The sequence below is a fragment of the Apteryx rowi genome, unplaced genomic scaffold (assembly GCF_003343035.1).
Source record: "Apteryx rowi isolate R43461 unplaced genomic scaffold, aptRow1 scaffold_36, whole genome shotgun sequence".
Lineage (NCBI taxonomy): Eukaryota > Metazoa > Chordata > Aves > Apterygiformes > Apterygidae > Apteryx > Apteryx rowi.
Genome location: NW_020450085.1, coordinates 3,650,088 through 3,670,306, shown reverse-complemented (window position 1 = coordinate 3,670,306; position 20,219 = coordinate 3,650,088). Strand labels below are relative to the sequence as shown.

The following is a 20,219-nucleotide window of genomic DNA, read 5'->3' as shown; positions in this document are numbered from 1 at the left end:
TGTGTTTTTTCTTGTGTGGTGTTTTTTTTTTTTCTTTCTTTCTTTTTAACTGTAAGATAACAACAGTGAAAACCAATGAAGTGTAAGTGCTGACTGTATGACTGCTTTTAGATAGCTTGGCAGGAAACATTTACTATTTCCTGTTCTGTGTTTTTTGTTGTTGTTGACTTTCTCATAAATCTTAACCCATCTGGGGCATCAACATTTGTAGCTACACTGGGATGGACAGTGTCAATAATAGCCAAACTTAAATATTTTTGTTGCTTTAGAAAGATTGAGTGGATTCTGGTTAAAAATACAGAATTTTCCATTAATTCTTTTGGGTGCACTGAAGCTTCTTCAGATTTATATCTGCATAGTTGGGTTGGAAAGCTGGGGTTAAATTTAGCTCTAAGGTATGGGCTCATACTGGTGTTTTGCTTTTCTGGATCAGGTTAGACCTTCCAGAACTTGTGTGTTTCAGGAAGATGTTGGGTGTCTCAGCACTCGTAAGTCCAGTTGGGATGGTAGTGCCATTTGAGGATGTGCTTCCCAGCTCACCAGATGAATTTACCTGTGGAGCAGGATGATGGATCCATCTTCTCCATTACTTTCTCGAGATGGATTTATACTCTTGTCTCTTGAAAGCCCAGGCAAGTGCTATCTACAGGCCAGGGTGGAAGCAATAGCAGGATGGAACTGAACTTACAAAAGGTGCTTTCGGGTAACCCTTACCTTTCACCATACTTGGTCCTGGTGGCTTGCAGTAGCCCACGCTTGTGTGACTGGTGGCTCCACAGGATGCCTTCACTTAGGGTAGCGCCTTCTGTCAGGGTATAACAGACTTGCTGATGGGCAAGATTGGAGTGCTAGAAGGTGCCGCTTCACAAAGCAGTGAGATCCGGGGGATTGGCTGTGCTGGGTGGGGGTTGCGGTGTGCTTCGGTGCCCCACGTGAAGTGTTGTGGCTTCCTTTTCCTTTGCTTCTGCATGCTGCTGTGAGGAAGAGCAGCTCTGCTCAATTTAGCATTACTACATCAGGAGTAAGGCACTGGTATTAAGAGCAGGGCTTTGCAACTGAGTCTGACCTTAAGCCTGAGAGAGTGTATTTATTTAGGTGCATGTTCCTTTTTTTTTTTTTTTAAGTTAAACTCTTCCTAACTTGCTCAACTTCTTAACAAAAACATAAATGACAGCAAGGTGAGAGCTCTTGTGTTGGCTGCAACTCTGTTTTGCCATGAAATCGCTGTAAGATTACATGTACAGTGATAAATGATCATTAACTTCTGACTTGGATCTCTTCTGCTTAGACCACTAATTACACATTGGAGTAAACTGTAGGACTGAACAGTTGCTATCTGTGCATCTTAATTTCTCTCAAAATTTTAAGAGAGAAAATCTTTTCCTTAGCCTGAAGGAAAGGGGTATGCTTAAAGGAAATCTGGCATTGTCATATATACACTTAGATATCACACATTGTAGTGAAGACTTTTGATAGGGTATATAACAAAAAACCCACCGGCCTTTAGGGATGAAGTTCCAGCATGTAGTCTGTAACATTTAAATTATTTACTCATGCATTTGCACTTTTCTTATTTGAGCTGGAGTTACTGAGGGACAGAAGCCCAGCGAATGCCCAGCTGTTAGTAGAAGAGCAAGGGGGTGGTCCAGGAAGTTAATCATCTCATTAAAAATGCAATTGCATGTTCAGCACAGTTAGAGAACAGATTGCTTCCTTAAAATACATCAATACATTTGCAGGCGTAGATAATTAAGATTTCTCAAAAAATGCTATCTGGCTGCTTTGTTCTTTATTTCCTACTTGGGCGGAGAAGTCCTGGAAAACTAAACAGAGAAAGGGTCAATGTTTGGGTACTGCCTAAAATTATTAGAATCCCTTAGAAGTACATTTGAGATGTGTCATAATAAAATAGAGAATGACATCGTTTCTGTCACATGCTGGGTCAAATCTTTTCAGGAACTTTCTGAAAGGTTTCTACAAGGACATGATTCTTTTTGTAAATAACGGTTAATAAGAAATACCAACAGCAGATATGATTCAGACTTCAGTAATAAAAACAAATGACTTGCAACCAGATATTTCTTTCAGTGAAAATGAAAACTCTTTGCACATATGTGTATTTAGCTCACAGTTTCTACTCATATTTTAATCTCCTTTTGAGTTCAGTATTAATCTTTCAAAACACACATGTTACTAATCAAAATATTATTCTAGTTGGTATTTCAGGCAAAAATCTTTAGAAGACATATGTTTTTAGAGACTGTGCTACAGCTTAACATATATAGACCAAACAACTTATAGTTGGGTGTTTTTTTGCTAATTTTTTATTTAGTTGAGTAAAGAGCCCTGTAAATGTTAATTGATACCAGCAGCTTAGGTTTATTAGTTTTGATTTAAATACAGCTTTATTCTCTTTTGGGGTTCAAGTAAAAGAGTGAAACCCTAACAGGAGACATGAAATTAAAAGCACATGTTAAACAAAAGCTGCCCAGGGCTGAATGCCACGGTATAGCTCACTGGATTCCAGGATAGCTGTTCCTCAGTTCCTTCTTCCAGCACGTTCTTGTGCTGGGGAAAAAAAAGCTAAGCAAGACTTTCTAAATGGGGCAGCATGGAGTTTTGCATTGTTATGTTTTGCATTTTCGGGTGGTTTTTCCTTTCCATAGCAATAAGGGCAGAACTGTGGCTTTTGGGTGCTTGCTTAGGCAGGCCATGAGATTTGGCCGCAAAGCTGTGCAGAAGCTGCTCTAGGTACAGCCTCTGGCAGAGGGACACAGGATCCTGCTGAGGACTAGTGACCTGAGCCACCTCGCAGTTTGTGTGCACTGTTACTAGATGCAGTCTGGCTGCTCCCTTGTGCAGCTTGGACTCCGGCTGGTGTGAGAGGAGTGGGGACAGGAGCCTCCCCGAGGCTCTAGAGCAGCTGAGCAAGGCTGTGGGACCACTCAAACCCCACTGAAATCGAGAGGAGGACTTTGGTTGTGCCATAGTAGCATATATGTTTCTGTAGAGTTGATTGTCTTGTGGAAGCTAATGCTTACATTAGGAGGATCCTATGTATGTGGATTTCTGTGCAGAAATTCAGGATTTACTCCACACTCTTTAGTCTTAGAAGTATCATGGCTGGGATGTACATGGCACCATGAAAAGGGCAAAGGCTGCTTAGTCTGCTCCCCCTGGACCCAGATAACAGCAGCTTAACCCACCAGGTTTGGGTTTTTTAAGCAGCATTTAAAACTCTCTTTTTCAAGATCCTTCTGCTAAAGCCTGCCAAAATTCCAAAGTCCTGATCCTGAACCTCTCTACTTTGGGAAAGACTAGCATGAGATTCTTGGCACTGGTAAGAAAAAAAGGATCAGAAGACACATTATTATACTGATAGCAGAGGTAATCCATATTCTTCTTGTGGGATCTTTCCTGTCAGATAGAAGGATGCATCTGCAGCTGCTCAGCTGGGGGGAGTGGGATGATGGGACATCAGCACCTGATACAACAGTTTTGCTGGCCCCTGTATGTGGAAATACAAAGTAAAATTTCTCTTCTCCCTTCATCCACATTTTGTCTCATTTTCCATTTTCCAGCTGTAGAAGCTTATGTTTGGAATTTGGGTGAGACTGTGCCTTTTGGTTCCTTGTTCCTGGCTGAACTCTTTGCATATGGAGCCTGCCTCAAAGTGAAATTGCCTTGAAATAATAAGCAGGGATTAGACAGCTGACTTTGGAGTTGAAAGAAGCCTGACAGGGAGGAACAGAAGAGGCTCCCAATATTAGGTTAGAAACATGACCTTCTGCAAAGTGAGATCATGTGGCCACTTGTTCTTGTTAGCCTTTGGCTTAGGTAGCTCTTCTGCTGTTTTTCCCACTCTCCCTTACAGGGCACAAACTCAGGGTCTGTTTTGCTAGGCTGGATAAACTGTGCTACTACAGAGTCACAGAATAATTTAGATTGGAAGGAACCTCTGGAGGTTGTCCAGTCCAGCTCCCCACTCAAAACAAGGCCAACTAAATCGGGTTGTTCAGGCCTCGTCCAGTCAAGTTTTAACTATCTCCAGGGATGGAGATCCCACAGTCTGTGGTGACCTGTTCTAGTGTTCACCCTCATAGTGGGAAAAAAAAAAAGTTCATTATATCTAATTGGAATTTCCATTGTTGCAACTTCTTTCCATTGCATCTCATCTCCTCCCTGTGCATCCCCAGGAATAGTCTAGATCTGTCTTCTCTATACCCTCACATCAGGTAGTTGAAGACAGTGGTAAGATTTCCTGACAGCCTTCTCTTAAGGGTGGACAAACTTATTGTTTTTCTCAGCCTTTCCTCATGTCAAGTCTTCCGGCCCCTGTCCATCTTGTTGACACGCCACTGGACTCAAGCCAGTATGTCAGTGTCTGTTTTTTGTGGGATGCCTGACAGTTGGACACTACCAGGTACTCTTCAGCTAACATGATCAAGGAATGAAACGTTGGTGTTTTCTGCAACTGTTTCCTATTGCAAGGTGAGCAGAACTGTGTATGTATTCTAGATGATGCCTCACCAAGGGTGGTATTGTCATTAATTTTAAATGTAGTGGTATTAATACTTTCTTTGCTAGAAATACCTTGCATTATATGTAGGACTCTGTTGAATTCTGCTCAAGCTTGTCAGACTGATAGTTCATTGCAATTCTGTCACTGGCCACTGCATCCAGCGCTTTCCTGTCATTTGCAGCCGATGAACTTCTAGCTTGCAATAGAAATGCTTATTTCCAAGGCATTTGGTGTTTTGAATTAAAAATGTATTGATTTAACCTGGAATGCTTTAGGCAGCTTAACTCCTGGCTCCCTGGGACAGTCCAAGAGAGTACGAAAAGGGGTTGTTTTGTTTGTTTCTTGGCTTGAAAATCCAAAAGCTTCCTGTGAATGGCCTGTGCAGAAGCCAGTAGGAATTGGTGCTGGTTGCTGCCTTTCTTTCACATGTGTAGTCTGACTTGGAGGAGGTAGAAGGTGCTGTCTACTACTCTCTCCTGAGAGAGAGAAAGAGAGAGGGAGGATGCGTACCAAAACTGGGAGGCAGCAAATGAACCAGTGTAACCCCTCTGGTCTGATTTCATGATGAAAACACACACAGAAAACGTTGCCTTTTTAATGCAGCCAAATAAAAGATATGCTTTGCTCCTGAGTGGATACAATAAAGATTGAGATACTAAAGAGTGGGAGACTGTGCTGGAAAGCTGTGACCTAGATGGAGATGCCATCAAAGTCAACTGTTTCAACACGGGCCACCTGTGATGTGCTAGAGCAAAAGAGCTATTTCAGTCCCTCTTGGAGAATGAGACTGTAGGTCAGTGGAGTTGATGAAACTTGGTGTATGTGGACTTCAGCATCCCAATGAGGGGGAGACAGAGTAGACCAAAGTCACATGTCCCCTCCATCTTGTTTATGGCCATTCCTCAACACATGCCACCCGTGCTGCCATTGACTGCCACACTCCAGTTCCCTAAATGTTTTTACCATGTGCTCAATAGTATTTCATAGAGCCCTGCTTCTCTGGTCTATCTAGTTGGCTTGTGTTTGCACCCGGTCTTGTGCAAGCAGTTTGGATTTGTGTGTAAAGCCTGCCCCGTTGACTTAATATCTGATTCCACTCTTTTTTGATGTTAAACTGTTAACATTTTTCTTTGTTAAATCATATGAAAAACATGAAAATTTCTCTTTCATTTAAATCTCCACCCCAAATTTTGAGACGTACATTTTTTACTACTTGAATGAATTGTTTGGAAAGTAAGAGTGTATGAGTAGATCGGAGCAGGCCAAGGGATGCCTTCCATTGCAAGCTCTCTCATGAGCTAAAAAAGAGATCATATTCTCAAATAATGCGAGACTGAATGTGTTTCGAGTATGTAGCAGCTTTATTTTTTGTTATGCTTTCTTAGCGGGGTCATGAGTGGAAAGATGTCTTTGGCTTGGACTGAAATTGGAATAAGAAATGTTTTTTCTGATAAGATACCACTGTGCTAAAATTCTGCTTCTTTACTCCAGATTTGGGTAGCTTCTTTTTGAAACTAATTCTAGTTTCTCTGTGTTCTTGCTTTATATTCCTGGCCTATGTTTGAACAGAAATACTAACTCTGGATTGAGATGAGCTGTGGCTGTTACATGAAATACAGAAGTAGAGATTAGGTTGCACTCCCTGAAAACCGGTGGAGTTGTCAGGAATACTTGTTTTTATGGGCCTTGTTCAAAGCCTGTTGAAGTCAGTGAGAGTTTTCAGACTGTTTTGTTAGGCTTTTGATCATATTTTAAAGGAGAAAGGGTAGTTCATTAAACCACTGTGCTATTCAACCCATATTCCGGGCCATGTAATACAGAGAACATTGCTGTACAAATGGCACCTGGTCCAAACCCATATGCTGTACTTAAAACTTCATTAGCTACTGCTGAGCTATTTTAGAGCCACGTAGCATGCCATTAGAAGAATAGTCTGCTACACATTTGTGGCTTGTCTAGAGTTGCTAATTTTTCTTCCCAGTAGCTCCTGAAGCAGTAGGTTTAGTTCCAGGGCAGTAAATGGAGGATGTGTGTGTTCTTGTGTGGGAGCAGTGGCTCTTAATGTAGCTACGTATGTTTTAGTCTTTGAAATTCATTTGAGACATATCTCCTAGACAAAAATCTTTGGAAGTGTATTGTAGTCATGGAAATCTCAAACCATAACAAGGGTAACAGACAAGTTGTGCTCTGTTAGGACTGCAAGATCTGCAACAAAAATTAACGTATTAGAGTGAAAACAGGCTATTGTGATATTTGTTTTTTCTCTATCCTAATTCTCCCCTGCTTTTTTTGGCTTTTTTAAGCTTTTTTCCTTTTTTCTTTTTTTGCTCTTCTATTCTGTTGGGTTAATGAAATGGAAGTCTTCTAGGAAGCAGGACCAGCTGCTGTTAATACTGGTTGAGGGGTTGCATCTAAGTTAAATATGAACCTTTCTGAAAAGGGGTAAAAATTTTCTGACTTTTTCTCTATAGTGATTTCTTGTACAGTCTTAGAGCTACCATTTTTTTTCAGGGGACCATCAGGGTAGTGTCTGTTTTTTCTACTATGACTTATTTGAGCAATATTGGCTTCATAAGTGTAAACCTGGCCTTAATTGTAACTTCTGGTAAATGCTCTTTCCAAAGTTTATCTTAATATGTGTTTTCGCTTAATGTTGTGCCAGAAAGGATAAATTTTTGTAGCTCCAAATAATAATCTAGTTTTGCGGGATAATAAAAGTTCTTAAATTTTTGTTGTTGTTGTATTATAGGTTAAATACTTATTTTTCCTGGTATATACTTAAGGAAACCACAACAATGCTCTTACCCACTCTTTTGAATATTTACTGTTAAATTCAGAAGCCACTAAAGTGCATGGAATTAAAGAAGTTTTAGTCACTTTCTATGGAGTACATTTTACTTAATCTAAGAACGGTACCTGAGAAGAATCCTGTTGATCTCACTGAGACTGTAATTATAGAAAACTACCTTTCAAAGCGAGAAATGACTTGAGAATCAGCAGGATGCGTCAAATGAGTTGAAAATGAGAATGTGACAATTATTCTGCATAGAAGCTATTATTCTTATACAAAACATAAAATGCGCATATATTCTGAGAGCCCCCTTTATAGGTTGGAGCTCAAGAGATCTGGGTTGTTGCCCAGTTTCTGTCATTAGCCTCCTGGAAACCACTTACTTCAGTCGTTTGGGTTTTTTTATCATGTTGTCTCTGTTTTCTTATCTGTCAAGCTGTTGCAATGTGTTGATCTCATTAATAAACTGCTGTGGGATCAGCCAGTGGAAAACCTCTGCATCAGTGGTTAGTTTTGGCAATGTACGGCATGGTAGAAATTGAGAGTACCCCATAATTCTACAAAATCCTTTTCAGCAAGCATCAATACAAAAAAAGTAAGAAAACAATATTGAGAAGTGGCATGAGCACCTGCAGTCATGCGTTCCCCGTTCCTGCAGTATGAGACTTCCCCGCCACCCACACGTGATGGCTTCTGTTTCAGCAGGAAAAGCCAAAATGTGATGGAGCCGGGCGCCTGTGCGTGGCAGCAGGGCACCCTCGTCGGCACTGCAGGGCACCCTCGTCGGCACCGCTGCACCGTCGCCCTCATGGGCCGCGCCGTGGGCAGGGTGCGGGTGCTCCTGGGGAAGGTGCTGAGGCTTTCTGTATCGTGTACAGCAGTGTGCTGCATAGGCAGCCCGCAGGCAGTCACCTCTCCGTTCTTAGCAGTAAGAATGCAGCAGTTATTCTGCATGCAAGTTGTTCTTTGTATACAAAGTATAAAATACACATATAGTCTAAGAGCCCCCTTTATAGGTTGGAGCTCAGGAGCTTTGGGTTCTAGCCCAGCTTCTGTCATTAGCCTGCTGGAAACCACTTAAAGGTAAATATTTATTATTTATTAAAAGTAGTACAGTCACAGTTTTTTGGATGTAAAGAGAAAGTTTTATAAACAGTCATTTGTTTAATCTATGTTGTTTGTGATCTCCAGCCAGGAGAGCAAAGTGGTGATCAATTTGCCTTGCATGTACTACTCCCTAGAGGGTGCCAGACACTCACTTTCTGCAGTCCTGTTTGCTCTGCAGCCAGGTGACATCGTAGTGGTTTTATGGCAGCGCTCAGAAGGTACCCTCCCAAATAATACAAGCATTGCTTAGTGCTGTATGATAAGAGGATGAGAAATGAGCTGGGTGAATGATTTCAGCCTCTCAGTACTTTTAACTGTATTCTACTACATGAGGAGTTTACACTGACTGTAACTTAGTACAGTTGATTAAGAATTGTTTGTGTTAGCCAAGGGTAGTTGCAACAAAGAAACACAATTTTAAGAAAAAAAAAGTTATATGCCATTCAGAAGTTGTATTGACCAGTTAATGAAGTAAATGTCTCCTTTTCCAGTTTGCCAAGGAATAGCCCATGGAAGCTGGAGAAGTGCAAAGCCAGCATACTTCTACCTCTGCATCACCTTTGGCAAGTCCCCTGGGCCTGCTCTGCCATGCTTGAGACTCCAATGTTTCTGATGTTTAACTGTTTTGAAGCAGCATTTTGAAACAGTGGATGAATGCTTGTAAAAGGCTGTAAGTCCTCAGTTAAAAGGTGTGCTAGAAGTGGAAGGTACTGATGCTGTTGGTGGCTTTCAGCAACTGTGAGTGTAAGCTTTCTTTGAAATAAGTGTGTGATTGCATTATGCACTTCAAAGCTTTTTCTCAAATTATGCGATTGCAGTGGTTCAGCCTAGCAGCGTGTTGTCTCCTGTAGGTCCCTGGGCTGGATATGAAAGCTTTGGGACGTAATTGTGTTAGAAAAGAGGACAGGGCAGTTCCTGAAGACTCTTATAGTCACATTGCCCTCCACTAGTGACCAGACGGGTGGGGAAGGTGTTGGAAACGCTGCCTTTGTGGCAGTGTGAAATTCCACCACAATGTGGTATCTACCATGTCCAGATTCTTTGCTTTAGATACTCATTAAAAGAAGCTCACCAAAGGATTTGAGTTTATACCATTCCTTCTTCAGGCATAAAACATACAATGGCACATCAATGACTAGCATCTTTTGTCAAGCAGGCTTCCATAAAGACTGCCTTTTAGAGTATTTCATCTATCTGACCTCAGTCTTGATGCTGATTGTTCAGAAGTCGGTTAGGAGTTTACTATTTATTTTCAAGTCACTGAGCACAAAGAGACTCTCAAACTTGCATAAACTTTTCCCTCTGTTTTTCCTTGGAAATGCTTCCAAGCTTTTAGGAAAACAAACTTTGGAGGCAAGGACCTGTGATGTCTCTGAGGGAAGTTCCCTTTGCTAAGAAGATAACACGTCAGCTCTGGTTGTGTTAGAAGGGTGATGTAGGTGCTAAACTAGAAGGTGCTGAGAGAAGATAAAGTGCTTCACCAGAATTTAAGTGACCTTCCTCTGCGTCAGGGTAGAGACTGCAATTTTGCTTTTGTAACTTGCTTCAGATGCTTGCCAGTTATGCGGTATAGATTAGAGCTTTACAGGTGTTTTACTGGAACTGTGGGTCTATGTATGGAGCTGTGGGTGATAACCACTAGCCATGTGGCTTGTTGTTGAAGGGAGCTGCTCATCATGTGTACCAGGGTGATGTGTGTGGAATAGTTACTTGTGTAAGTAACTCGTGTAAGATAGATATGGAAAAATGCAAGACTGACACTACTCTTCCAAAAGAACAATTTGTGCTGTAAAATGGTAGGGCTTCACAGGAGGTGAAATGGTAGGGCTGATTCCAGAAGTGCTCAGAGTTGCTCCGAACTGAACTGTACCAACATATCACCTTGACTAGAACCGTCTCAAAATATCGTTGGCTGAACTATTGAGGGTAGACAGCTCACCTGGCAAATTTCTGCCCTTTCTCTGATGAGGAAATTTCTGTGAATGGACTTTGTTTTGCAGATTTATGTAATCACTTTGAATTTTGGGCAAATGATCTCTGTGAATCAGTTTTGGCCTGCCCACAAGTTGCTCTGTGTGACAGGAGGTTTGTGTAAGCCCCTTGCCCCAAGCGTGTGCCAGCCTTGCTCGGCGGGGTACTGCACCATCCTACACTGATCCAAACAGCAGCGGGAGCATTAGCATTAGCGGCTTGCTGTTCTGTTGCTCATGCTATTGTGGTGTCTGTAGGTCCTGTTGGTGGATCTCCTCTGAAAGCTACCTTTATGTCTTCTTACTTAAAGCCCTCGGCTCAGGACTGGGCAGTGAGGTACTGCAGTCCTTCCACCACAGGCTCTGTGGGAGACCAGACCCTAGGCAAGTCACTTAGACTTCTGTGGGATAAGTTCTTCATTTGCAAAACACAAAAAATGCTGCTAATGTCGCAGAGATTTTGTGGAGAGAAATGCTGAAGAGGTTATGCCATAATGTGATAATTGGGAAGGGAGGTTTTCAGGTGTGGCAGCATCTGTGGCTGGGTCTGCAGCCTGGATTACATGCAGCTTCTGGGTCTGTACGAGATGCCCGGGACGAATGGGCCATCAGCTAACTGTAGAACTAGATAAAATGCTTGGTCCAAATAGTGTCATGCCTCTGCCTGATAGTACTATTCATATGAGTTATAATTACTGGGATCACATTTATATCCTGGAAGAGTGATTAAATGAGTGATGTTTGTGAGGTGCTTTAGGAGAAGTTCCATGTAAAAACTATGCATTGATTTTTAGCCAATAACTGAGTATCGTAGAAAGGAAATCAAGGTGTTGTTTTGTTTTCCTTGAATATGAATAGTTAAAAATATTAGGCTTATACGTAGCAGTACTGGTCTTGGGTGCTTTCTGTTAGTCTCTACTTCCTCTGTCTGTGGGAGAGTTCCTGAATGCAATAAGCACCTTTTGAAATTTAAAACTTTGCTTCTGATTCTCATGGCACAACACTGTATAAACTGTGCTTGATGGTGAAGTACCCTGTGTGATGATACCTCCTTTTTTTTTTTCTCCTTTTTTTTTTTTTTTTTCTCTGTTATAGAAGTTGATATGCACTGAAATTCTCAGGTAGGTTACTCGGTAAAGTTAGATGTCCCAGCAGGTAATTGCCTCCTGCAGAGAGGAGGTTGAGCTTGTTTTGCAGGCTGCATAAATACCTGTATGTGCCAAATGCCATTTTCCCCCCCTACCTCCCCCAAAGGTTGCATTTACCAATCCACATCCTGTGCATCTGAGTTGTAAACTCTTATAAGCAAAGACATTTTCAGTCTCACTTTACCTCTGTACGTTTCCCTGTGCTGTAAACATCAGCTCTTTGCCATTTCCATCATAGTGTTTCAACTGTACTCCATTATCTCCCCATTTAGTCGTGGGGCTTAGGCACTACAGATGAACCAAAAGCTGTAACTTTTATTCTTCTAAAGCGCCTACTGAAGTCAGTAGTCATTTATAGCTGGAGTGGAGTTATTACAGCAGCAAGCCGGTAAATTTTGCCAAGTTGCCACAGCATAGATGCCCTGGCTTTAGATGATACTGTGGTATTTGCACAAAGAACAAATGAAGGAGAAGAAATAGGTATCAAAGTGTGTCAAAGAGGACTCAGCAGAACCGCGTGATTTTGGTGCGATAGAAAAGGATGAACTCTGAACGCTTATCCAAAACATAAGTAAAGCGGTATACTGATAGTTTGAATCCTGTTCATTCAAATGACACGGAGAGAAAGAAAATTAATGAAATAAAGCTTGTGGGAAGGAATGAAACTATTACTGTTGTGTGTTAAAGACCTATGATATATGAATTTTAGAAAGTGTTTGGTAGCATCTTAAGAAATCTTTGGGCCCGCAGAAGTGTGTCGATATTGCAGAAGAGAAATAAGTCAGTACTTGGAAGAGGAGGGGTTTTCCCTTTGCTGCAAAGGCAGTTTACTTCTTCAGGCCTCGGCTGCCTATTCATAGAGCTGCAGTCTTTCAGGTGGAAGCTGATGGAGGATGATGGATAGCTGCTAGCTCAAAAATCCATATGCCTTTCAACTGTGCTTTCTTATCCCAGACTTCACAGACATGGCAAGTGTGACCCATTTCTGCTGTTGTGCTGCATAGCTTTGCTGCTGCACCGACCTGGCCCATGGAGGTGCCATGGACGACAGGGTCACAGAAATAATCTGGGTTAAAGCAACTGTCTTGCCTCCTGCCCCCCTCCCCCCCCTTTTTTTTAATTGGGATCTGATTCTGTGATCTGGTTCACAGCTGCCTCTTGTAAAATACTCATGCTGGTGTTACACAGCTGCTTTAGCATAGCCAATATGAGTGGTGGTTAAAGGATGGAGTGAGAATTAGTAGCTAATGGCCATGAGTGTGGGTGTTCCCAGCCCAGCACTGCTCTCCTTAATGTGGAATTAAGGCATTGCTTGCACAAAGGAGAATTTTGCTTCCCAGAGGCTTCCACTGAATTCGGCTTCTGGACTGAAGTGCACAAAACGGTGCCTGATGCTTCACTGCAGGAGAGCAGCTAACGCTCTTGACAGCTGACGCATGAGCAAAATGTATGCTCATGAGACCCCTACATTTGCAAAAAGAAAATTGTTTTGATATTGAGATGAGAAGAAAATTGGTTTGATATTGTGTGTCCAGGCATTTTTAATGGGCTGCGAGACTTTCTTTCCAAAGATAAGTTGTGCTTCTGTGAGATTTACTTACAACAAAGTTCTTCAGCTCTTCAGAGAGTTTTTTTTTTTCAATGCATTAGCTCTGTTTTTCATGAATTTTGTGTTTTTCTTGAATTTTGAGCATGGCCTGGAGGCTAGTTTTAGCTGGATTTGGCTCGTTAGGTTACTTGATTTGGAACTAAGTCTCATTCTTCTTTCAGAAGAGCGAAGGGTAAAATGCCAAGATTATGTCATTCCTATGTGCATCTAATAATATCTTAATCTGCAAATAATTGTAATGAAGTCACTTGGACTGCTGGCAGAGAACAGTTTGATCCAGAGACCACTGAAATAAATGGGGGTCTTTACTGAGAGCAGAGCGTCGGACCAGGCTCCAGGGTGCTGCTCCATGTGTGTGCGCGCACGTGTGCGTGCGTGTGTCGGAGTGCTGGGCTGTGTTATGGAAACCAAGTTTCGTAACAAGTCCCCGCCAGTTCTCCCAGGCGGATAGCGGCGAGCAGCAGAGGCGGCCGTGCAGGCGCGCAGGAGGCGTGCGAGCGGCCCCCGAGGCGGCAGAGCAGCCGCTGTAACGGCCGCCGGGCCCCCGCGACGCTGCGGGAGCGAGGGCAGGAGCGGAGGCCTCCCGGCTGCCGAGCGGCTCCGGAGCGGAGGCCTCCCGGCTGCCGAGCGGCTCCGGAGCGGAGGCCTCCCGGCTGCCGAGCGGCTCCAGAGCGGAGGCCTCCCGGCTGCCGAGCGGCTCCGGAGCGGAGGCCGAGGCGCCGGCTGCCGAGCGGCTCCGGAGCGGAGGCCGAGGCGCCGGCTGCCGAGCGGCTCCGGAGCGGAGGCCGAGGCGCCGGCTGCAGGCCTGGAGGAGGCAGGGGGCTGCCGGCAAGGGCAGCAGCAGCGGGCAGGAGTACCGATTTGCCGCAGAAATTGCACAGCTGCGCTCTTGTAATCGCATTAGAAAAGTCAAACTAATAAGGGTGACGTGAGGCCCCTCTGCGGGGTGCGCGCAGGCAGACGCCTCGCGTCGGCGCGCAGCCTGCGCCCGGCTAGCCCGAGGGGGGAGAGCTGGGCACGGGCATTAGCAGAGCTGTGGGTGAGTTCGCGCCGTGCCTGCCAGTGCCGCGAACCCGTTTCCTTACGCGCTCAAAGCAGTTGACTCTAAAGAAACAAAGGCAAGAAAATACTGGCACTGAGTGTATTGCTTTTAAAGGGCACGTTTAGCTTTTTTGGCAAATGCTTTAATTAAAATGATGCTGTCTCTTGCCAGATTGCTAGGCAATTAAACCCTAATCAAACCCAGAACAAAATATTTCCATGGCACATTTTCAGTGCGATTCCTGGTTCAGAATGTAAGAAGGAGTATTATTTACAAAGACCACATTAACGGACATTAGCGGGTTGCTTATGCCCACATGGGAATGGATGACCAAACTCTTACAGCCTTCATTAGGAAGCAGAGCGTTTTATGTAAGGTAAATGTTTTTGGATATATGTATAATAAAGTTATACATATTAGTTTAAGAGCAGCTTCTCTGGAAACCCAATTGGAAATTCTTAGTTTTCCTGATGTGTAAGAGAAATCCATTTTCTGCAGATATTTTTAGTGTGAACTTCCTCTCAAGTGCTGTTATCCAAGGCTGTGTAGCATTAGCCCTCGCTGCGGTTCCAGGTTAATCATGTGATTTCGAAGCACCTCTGACTGCTTCTTGAATGACTGGTGGGGCAGGAGCCAGCAGGCAGTTGTTGCTGCGACCGCCTGCAGCTTCCTTTCTCTGCCTGGATCCTGGCTGATAAAACACTGAAATGCTTTGCTGTTACTGTTCTTCGAAGGTCATCAATGTTTTGTTTCAGTGTGAGACCCTGTTAGCAGAGACCCTTCTCATCACAAGCCTCCTATACAGATGTAAAAATGTATTACTCTGCAGAAGCAATGCATGTGTGGGAACACACAACAACTGTGCTATTGAAAGGCATTTCAGAACTGAACACTGCTGTTTCTCATTGAACCACAGCTATTTTAACATGAGCTGGATGAAGCAGTCCAGATTCTTTTTTTTTTATCTTGTTACATTTACAACTCAAATGAGATTGCTGTGTTTCAGAAAACTGCAAGAAGTGAAAATGTTGCAGCCCAAATCCCCCAGTGAGCTTAACCATCTTTTTCTGTGGCAAAGCACCATAAGCAAAGTATTTTAAAAACAGCAATGCTGACAATGAGAGCTAATAACTTTCCAGATGTTTGCTATTATTTTGCTGCATATGACCTTTTTTTAAAAGGCATTTAATCTGATCCTGCCAGTTGTTGCTGCCTGTGTGTGTTAAATGAACAGCTGGTTCTCTGGAGCCGGGAACATTAATGCTTTCGCTTCCATGAAACCGGGATCAGGGGAGGAGGCTTATTGTACCAGATAGGGAGAACATTTTCTCATGTGAATTCAAAAGCAGAGAGAGAGAGGGGGGAAAAAAAAATGGATCTTAATGCTGCGTGAGTGCGTTTCAGTTTCAGTGGATCAAATCTTTCCTCTATCTGCATCCCAGCTATTTGGTTGTGATCAGATGATCAGGACTCAAGGAAGCGATTGGAGAGCGAGCTGGCTGCAGCTGCACTGTAGGCTGTTTTCAGGGACAAGGAGCCACTGTTTTTCAAACATAGCATAAACATAGAAGTTATTTTGTAGGCTTCAGGATGCAGATATGGGCTGTGCTGCCAGCATTGTTCTGCTTCAAGCCTTTCGTTCTGTGGTACAGAGGAACTGTCCACATATTTGTAGACGGCGACGGCGAGAGGAGTTGTCACATGAAATTCTGCCACTGGATAGCGACGATGAAATGAGCAGACCCAGAACTCTCATCATTATGGTACAGTATCCTTTAATCAGCAGAGAGAGTTGACAGAATTATTATTACAGATGTTGTATGATTTATTTTCTGTAGCTATGTAGTCAGAGAGAAAGAGCGTTTGAGAGACTATTTGCAACAGTAGATTAGTCTCCCAGTAGCCTTGCTGTCTTTGTTGTCAAACAGAGCTGAAATATTACTTTAATCTATAGCTGAAGCTGTGAGCTACATGTAGGCTGTATAAAGTAAATGTTCTGTTATTTAATTCACTCGTGGGTTTTCTTGCTATTTGTAAGATGTGGGGCAAGCATTAGAACTCATAATGCAGTTATGTTTTATTTCAGACTGGGAATTCAGAACAGCAGACAGCTTAGAAATTGTTTACTAGGTCTGTTCATAAACGTGGAGGAAAAAAAACAACCCAAAACAAACAAAAAAAAAACCCAAAGCCCTCTCGTGTCACGCAGGATGCAGTTGGAATTTGTATCAAGTTGTATGCAAATAATCTTCCCATGTATCTTTGCAACAAACTGTTTGCAGCACTACAGTGTTTGCTGGGTCACCGCTTTCCAGTTTCATGAGTTTCCTCCCCCTCTTTAATGAGGGGAGACTCAGAAGACTCGTTCTGAGTGTCCTTGTCTTTCTGAATTAAACTGGTTTATTTTTATTTTGTGGTTGAAATAAAATGAGCACTATAGGTTTATTAGGAATGAGTGACAAGGCTGTTCCTCATTATAAATCACTGCTTCAGAATGAAGAAGATGCTTAACACTTAGTTACTGCTCTTCCTTGCTGAATATGTATATAGTTAGCATTTCCAGAATCTTAAAGCAGTTTGGGTCCGAGTGATGTATTATAACAACCTTTTTACTTTGTAGATGGCAATGATTTGGTACTGTGTCACTCTTGATAAAATATTATCAAGACACAGTATTTCTGCTGGTTTACATCAGAGCAGTCACATATGTGATTTCAGTGGTAGAAAGAGCTTTTTCCATTAAAGTTATAATTATGTCCTAAGTGCACCCCTGACACCTCACTGTGTCACACAGTGCAGCAACTTAGATATCAGCAGGAGTTGGTAACGTTAGGCAATTCGGTAGCTGTCATGAGATCTGGCAGTGGTTTGAATAGAGCATTACTGCCCATAGAGGTGTGTGTTGCAGTCATGGCAACTATGGTAGCTAGGATCCTATCCTAGCCATGCTTTTCGTGGTCAGCTGAGGGTCTCCCAGCGCATGGGTCATGGCTACTGCTTGCAGGGAGAAAAGGGATGGATTTCATCATTGCGAAGCTGGTGGTTAAACCTCTTCTGCTTTTAATTCTAGTATCCACAAAACTAACTTTTTTTTTCTCGCTTAATGGTTAAATAAACTACCTCAAAGGCATTTAAAAAAATAATTGTCTTCCTGCTGCTGGTACTTTTGAGCATAATGAGGTGAGGAGAGTCTGGAAGAAACTGCAACATGTCAGAGTATAGATCACCTATGAAACTTGCTATGCTCCCTGGAAGAAAAGTAGAGTCCTTATAATGACACACCAGTGCCCCATACCCAGATGTTACCACAGCTTGAGCTGTGGTTCTTTATGCGGTAAAACCTGTGCGAGGGGTCTCGGAGCCGCAGCTGAGGTCCCTGTGTCCTCCCCCTCCCCTGGGAGGAACCAGCGGAGCTGCCCACGGACCTGGAGAACTGGGGATGCCTGAGGGGATAAGCACCCCCGAGACGGCAGTCTGCTACCTCCTCCTGGGGCTGGGCTCTCGAGGATTTCCTGCCGGCCACAAACCAGTCTGGCCGTTGTAGTAGTGGTACTAAGGGGCTTTGTGTGTCTCTAAGGCAAAAGTTAAAGCCATGGTGTTTATCCTGTCAAAAGGCTATGCTCTTCCAGGAGGTCTGTGGGACCATCTTCTCCCTGCTGTTTCCCTTGGAGAAGAGGAGGATGAACAGTTCAGCCCCATCATGAGGCTGCTTCAGAGGAATTAGCTAGGCAAGCTGCTGTGCATAGAAGACTCAGAAGAATGATTTTTTTTCCTCATTTTTGTTCTTTTGCTCTTCTGGATGTGCATCATTACTGTGCTTTTTCATTTATAAGCAGACTCATTTATAAGCAGGCTAGAAGCAGTTAATTATAACTGTACTTAAAACAAATTGCTATGAAGCTTTGCAGTTAGGCTTAGTAATGATGTGGAGCACTGGCAAGTTCAAAAGAAAGCAGCGCTTCAGAGCACTTCTATTTCTGCCACCGATGGTACTGTTTTCAGTAGACTTTCATATTTTACTTGAAAGAGCAGCATGATAAGACAGGAGGCTGCTGAACCTTAATAAAACATGTATTATGGTCCTAAAAATATATATATTTTTTTCCTCCTTGGTCTGTTGTAGACCATCAAGTTTTTGTCTGGATAATACAGTGGAGACAGTTACATAGACTGAGCAAAAGAGTATTTATTTCAAAATGTCATTATTCACACTGCATGGCTTTCAGGTGTTAAACTGATCCCAACTAGACTACTAAGTTTTTGTGCCTGACAGTAGTGGGTGACTGGGGTGCCCAAAGAAGAAAGGCAGAGACAGTCCTGAAATACAGTATATGTGAAATACCCTGACAGGCCTGGGTCAGGTTGCCAGGAGCTGTGCTACCACGCGGATTGCTGTCGGATCTGGCATTTGTCTCTTCTCGCTTTCAGGTGAGATGGTCCATCTCTCTGTAGCTCGTGGGGCACAGGGTGCGTGCTCCTGAGTGAGAGTGTTAGTATTTGGTATTGACTACAGAAAGTAAATTATACGTTCTTTCCAAATGGCTTTTATAAGTCCTCAGGTGCTGCTGTGTTGTCTCAAGTCTGCTTGCCCAATGACACAAAACTAAAATCTCAATGTTGCCTTAATATGGAAAGCAATCCTAGCCATAAGGGAGAGCAGCCTGCCCTAAAATACTTCTAGTTAAGTATACAGCACTATTGATAGGCGGTTCTATAATTATAGCTTATGTTTGCCCCCTTTTCTCTCTTAATCCCAGGAGAGGAACATCCTTGGAGTTCTTCCATGAATTGTGCATTTGCCAGTCATGTTCACCGATATCAAAAATTGAGAAAAGTATTAGAGGAATTCAGTTTGCTATTTTAACGTGAACAAATCTGGTTTGGAGGGGTGGGGGGGAGGAGTGACATCCCTCTGTACAGTTTCAGTGGCCTATCCCATGCCGCATGAACCAAGGCTGTCTTTCACTATTGAGCATGATGTGCTCATCTTCGATCCTGGTAGCTGCCTGTTGTTTTTACCTGGTGGTGACAGCAGAAGCAGTAAGTGTCTTGTTGCAGAGGGCACACAGGTAACAGTCCTGGCTCCAGGTGGTGGCAGTCCAAGGCAGAGATGGTGCAGGAACACCCCAGGGAAATGCAGGGAGAAAACCCCGAGCACAGAGTTTGCAACTATTGCCTAACCACCACCTAATAATCACCATCATGAAGCTTAAAATTCTGCTTTTTATCCTTGAACAAGGCAGACTGATGATTGTTTTTAGGTCATGAGTGGTTCCATAGGGCAGGGAAGAGATGTAAAAAAAAAAAAAAANAAAAAAAAAAAAAAAAAAGACAAAACTGGGAAGTATTTGTCAAAGACTGTGGATTGTCTTTTCTTTAGGCTTGGACAGAATCCTGGGAGTTGCCAGAGACGTGCAAAATGAGTATCCTCATGCCACTAAGCAGGTGTACAAGTTGAATCGTCATCAAATTCAGTGGCTCTGCATTTACTAGACTATCTTATTCTTTTCTGTACCTTTAAGAGTATGTTTTTAAGAGCTAGTTCTCAAAATAAGTTTATGATATAGGGAGGTCAGATTTAAAAACCAATGTAGAGTGAATGCAAATGACTCTTTCTTCCAGCATCGTCATCATCTTTTTCTCGCAAAAAAGCAAGTAAAGTTGGTACTTGGGGTTACGTAGTTTGGTGTTTGGAGTGGGAGTGCTAACATTTAGGATGACGCTTTGCATTTGGAACATGTGACTTGAAAAGAAGTTGAGCTGTATCTAGTAGGTTGTTCTATGTCTCTTCATGTATTTAATGATGACCTTTGGCAGCAGAGATGTGTGTGGAAGATGAGAGCAAGGCAAGATATTTGTTGAGGATATGATTCTTTTTTCCTTTATATCCTGCTATGCGACACATGGCAAAATATTTTAGATCTTGAACAAAATGCCATAACTTGAACTGAAATGTTACTGTCTAACTTGAACACAGCAACAGCAATGTGATGGTCCTACTGTGTTGCATTTTTCATCTCTGAAAAGAGA

General features: G+C 42.9%; 1 protein-coding gene across 3 annotated transcripts in view; it reads left to right on the top strand.

Moving 5' to 3' along the window:
* Nucleotides 1-20,219, top strand: part of DOCK10 (dedicator of cytokinesis 10) — a 166,114-nt gene that overhangs the window by 8,744 nt on the left and 137,151 nt on the right. The window contains exon 1 of one of the 3 annotated variants that reach the window (XM_026073056.1): nucleotides 15,788-15,952. The exons of the other annotated variants lie outside the window; for them this stretch is intronic. Coding sequence (XP_025928841.1) covers nucleotides 15,788-15,952 — 165 coding nt within the window. Of the gene's footprint in view, nucleotides 1-15,787; nucleotides 15,953-20,219 lie in introns of those variants that run through there. 3 annotated transcript variants of the gene reach the window in all.